Source organism: Brassica napus, chromosome A6, assembly GCF_020379485.1.
Source record: "Brassica napus cultivar Da-Ae chromosome A6, Da-Ae, whole genome shotgun sequence".
In the NCBI taxonomy this organism is placed as follows: Eukaryota; Viridiplantae; Streptophyta; class Magnoliopsida; order Brassicales; family Brassicaceae; genus Brassica; species Brassica napus.
The window spans coordinates 13,152,916-13,157,098 of record NC_063439.1 but is presented as its reverse complement, the minus strand read 5'-3'; the positions used below and the strand labels follow the sequence as shown (position 1 = coordinate 13,157,098).

The 4,183-nt window shown below is 38.1% G+C and overlaps 1 protein-coding gene across 1 annotated transcript; it reads right to left on the bottom strand.

Moving 5' to 3' along the window:
- Positions 1 to 485: 485 nt before the first annotated feature.
- On the bottom strand, positions 486 to 1,898 carry LOC106350275. Its single transcript, XM_013790183.1, has 3 exons — positions 1,686 to 1,898; positions 842 to 1,555; positions 486 to 761 (listed from the first exon to the last, which is right to left on the bottom strand). Exons 1-3 carry the CDS (start codon positions 1,896 to 1,898, stop codon positions 486 to 488), a joined length of 1,203 nt encoding a protein of 400 aa, XP_013645637.1.
- Positions 1,899 to 4,183: the final 2,285 nt, after the last annotated feature.

Below are 4,183 nucleotides of genomic sequence, written 5' to 3'. Positions count from 1 at the left end.
AACGGCAGAAAAGATATATCACTTCTTCTAGGACCTCCTATTTTCTCATCATTGCTTCTAATCTCATTAAAGTCCCCAAGCATACACCAAGGATCTTTTCTAAAGACCCCAATCCGAGAAAGTCTCTCCCACAGATGTGGTCTATCACCACGAACCGGTTCACCATATACACAAGAAACAAAGAAACTGAGATTTCCAAACTGTACATGAAAATCCAGCAGGTGCTTATCGACAAACTTGAAATCTATATACACTGAGCTTTTCCACATCAACGCTAGGCCGCCGCTGTACCCAATAGGATTCACTGTCATGATCCTATCATAGCCTAGCCAGGTTTGAATATCTACCAAAACGTCTCGCTTGTTCTTCGTCTCCATCAAAAACAAAATTTCTGGGAAATGTTCTTGTCTCATCTCCCATAGTCTTGGAATCACCAGATCTTGTGCACGGCCCAAGCCCTGGCAATTCCAGCTAATCATCGTCATTTAGATATTGGGCGGTCCCTCATTTGGGACCACCAATGGTTTCTTAAACCTTGCAGAGCTTTGAGATGGCTCAACATCATCATTCGCCTTCCTTTTCGGATCTGACACTACACCTTCTCCAATTTGCACTCCAGAATCTCTGTCTGGAATCATGACAGCTTTACCATTGCCCTTGCGTTTAAAAGTACCTGGCCGTCTACGAGGTTTAGCTTTCTTCAAGGGAGTCCCGGAAGTACTTGTTTCTGCGAAACCCGTACTAAAACCCGTTGAACCCACCTGAGAGAGAGCAGAACAAACGGCACTACTTGAGCATTAAGAATTGGCAAATCAGAAACCACTTTTCCGGATTGTAAGACCCTTGACCCTGCTGCAATCGCCGACGCCATCAACTTCACTGGATTTGAGTTTGGTTTCATCTGAACACTGAAGTCATAAACAATCCCTTTTCCTTTGTCTACCTCATTAGTAACTGAAGGAGCTGTTTCTAACATCAGGCAAGTCTTCCTCCCTATCGGATCATTCCTTAACTCTTCTATAGATTTCCTCACTCTTTCAGCTCTAGCCAATTTTTCAGGACCATCTGCAACCATTAGATACATACGCATATCATCAAGAACTTCCGGTGCAATCTTAGGCTTTCCTGAAATAGGCTCCAATCCTAGGAGGTCTTCAGGGATGAGTCCAAACCGAGGATCAGAAGCAGGGAGACTATCAGAGATACCAATCCCTTTATTTCCAGTTGAAGAAGACTCAACTGCTAGAACCGGATCCAGCGACTCCTTCTTGAAAAAAGGGCACTGACTTTGCTCATGAGTGAGTCTTTGACAAGTATAACATCTTTTCTGAAGTCTTTCATAGTCATACAGAATGTTCACCACCTCACCACCTGGCAAAGTCACCTTTTTTGATCTCCTGAGCGGTTTTGCAACATTAAACCTGACTAAAACCCTGATGTAATCTTTGGTTTGAGGTTTATCTGGATCGAAGGCCAATTCAACCACCTGGCCTGCAAAGTCCCCAAGAGACCACAGAGCTTTGAAAGTATAGTGATTAATTGGGATGTTTCTCATCTGAACCCACACCATAAAGTATTGAAGATAATCTGCTGGAGGTCTTTCCACCCATCTCTCCAAAACAATCGGCCATAACCGAAACGTATGGACGCCTCTGTTGAGGATATCCAAAAGATCATGTTCATACGCCCCTGACTCTGTCGTATAGTTGCCATTTTCTAGGCATCTCGAGAATCAATTCAGACATCCTCTGACATGACGGATTAAGGAGGCGTCCCACCAAGCTTAGTGAGTTCCTTGCTGTAGAATAATACTCTGGCTTGTCCGGGAAAACGAACGGAACATCTTCTTCTTCTTCCAACGATAGATTTAACAGCTCTTTATCAAGATGAGACGACATGACTATCACTTCAAATCTTGATAAATAACAGGTCAACCACCAACTTCTACGGTCTTGAAATTAACTTGATCGAAGAAAATTCTTGAAGAACACGATGAACAAACACTAGAATTTTCTGAAATCAGGTTGGAAACCAGCGAAAATATCTAAAAAAGGTTTCTTTCTTAAAAGGAAACGTGTATAATTTGCCACGAAGCCCCACTATGCTATGCGGTGTACAATAGCAAACAGGGAGATAAGCCAAAAAGAGGGAGCCAGCTATTTTACGCCGAGAGAGAAATCGTTTTTAGTTTTGGCCTATGTTAATTCTCCATCTGTTTACCGCTTGTGTTTTTGTCTTCAGTTTGACTGTTTTTTATTCGATTGTTAAAATTATTTATACTAACTATAGTTAGTTCTTGAATAAGATTACAATGGAGGATAAGGAAAAAAAGTAAATATAATTCCTGTATTCAGGATGAAACGAAAGTATTGATTGAATTATTTGTGGAGGAAATTAAACGTGGATGGCGTGATTTTAGTGGTATAATAAACAAATCAACAGTAGAAAATAAAATACTACAAGTCCTCAATGAAAGAGTTGGATGCCAGAAACTCCACAAACATTATCAAAGCAGGATAAAGTTTTTGAAAAACCTATACAATAGCTATGTTGATCTTCAACGTAATAGTTCTGGATTTGGATGAGATTTTGAAACAAAAAGGTTTACAGCTTCTGAAGAAGTGTGGCAAGGATATTTGAAGGTATTTTTTTTATTTTACATAAAAGTTTGATATTGTAGAAAATCATTATTGTATTTCTTATGTATGTTTATAAAAATGACAGGCACATCCAAACTATAGTTAGTTCAGTAGAATAAAATTATTTTCCAGCCACCATTGTTGACCATTGTGTATTATTATTCTACAAATTGCTTTGTGTTTTGACTTCTTTTTTTGACTTTCGTCATTTGATTTTTGCTAGCTTGTGTTTTTTGTCTTCAGTTCGATTGTTAATTATTTATAGTAACTATAGTTAGTTCTTGAATAAGATTACAATGGAGGATAAGGAAAAAGGTAATTATAATTCATGTACTCAGGATGAAAGGAAAGTATTGATTGAATTATTTGTGGAGGGAATTAAACGTGGATGGTGTGATTCTAGTGGTATAATAAACAAGGCAACGGTAGAAAATAAAATATTACAAGTCCTCAATGAAAGAGTTGGATGCCAGAAACTCCACAAGCATTATCAAAGAAGGATAAAGTTTTTGAAAAACCTATACAATAGCTATGTTGATCTTCAACGTAATAGCTCTGGATTTGGATGGGATTTTGAAACAAAAAGGTTTACAGCTTCTGAAGAAGTGTGGCAAGGATATTTGAAGGTATTTTTTTTTATTTTACATAAAAGTTTGATATTGTAGAAAATCATTATTGTATTTCTTATGTATGTTTATAAAAATGACAGGCACATCCAAACCATCAGTATATGCTTTATGATTCACATGAACAGTTTGAAGATTTGAAGATAATCTTTGATGGTACAACTGCCAATGGTGGCAATTATCTTCTGTACCATTGGCAGTTGTACCATTGGCAGTTGTACCATCAAAGATAATCTTCAAATCTGTTCATGTGAGTCATAGCGCATATACTGGTGGTTTGGATGTGCCTGTTATTTTTATAAACATATATAAGAAATACAATAATGATTTTCTACAATATCAAACTTTTATGTAAAGTAAAAAAAAAATACCTTCAAATATCCTTGCCACACTTCTTCAGAAGCTGTAAACCTTTTTGTATCAAAATCCCATCCAGATCCAGAGCTATTACGTTGAAGATCAACATAGCTATTGTATAGGTTTTTCAAAAACTTTATCCTGCTTTGATAATGCTTGTGGAGTTTCTGGCATCCAACTCTTTCATTGAGGACTTGTAGTATTTTATTTTCTACCGTTGCCTTGTTTATTATACCACTAGAATCACACCATCCACGGTTAATTCCCTCCACAAATACACTACAAGAAAACAGCGACATACTGAGGGAAAAAATCGTCGGTATGTCGTCGGAATAACGCTATTCCGACGACATACCGACGAAAAAAGTCCTCGGAAATAACTCCTCGGAAATTCATTTTTCCTCGGAAATCCCTCGGAAATTTCCGACGAAATTCCGAGGAAATGAATTTCCGAGAAAATTCCGAGGACCACAAGTTCGTCGGAAAGTCCTCGGAATATTCCGAGGAAGATGTCGTCGGAATATTCCGAGGGATACACTTCCTCGGAATATTTCCAAAATT

Excerpts from the sequence above, each read along its gene's own strand:
- LOC106350275 (XM_013790183.1), bottom strand. The coding sequence starts at position 1,898 with ATGTCGTCTCATCTTGATAAAGAGCTGTTAAATCTATCGTTGGAAGAA. Across the intron at positions 1,556-1,685 it reads TATACGACAGAGTCAGGGGC|ATGAGAAACATCCCAATTAA; the intron begins GTATGAACATGA and ends GTGTGGGTTCAG. Across the intron at positions 762-841 it reads CGATTGCAGCAGGGTCAAGG|GTGGGTTCAACGGGTTTTAG; the intron begins GTCTTACAATCC and ends GCTCTCTCTCAG.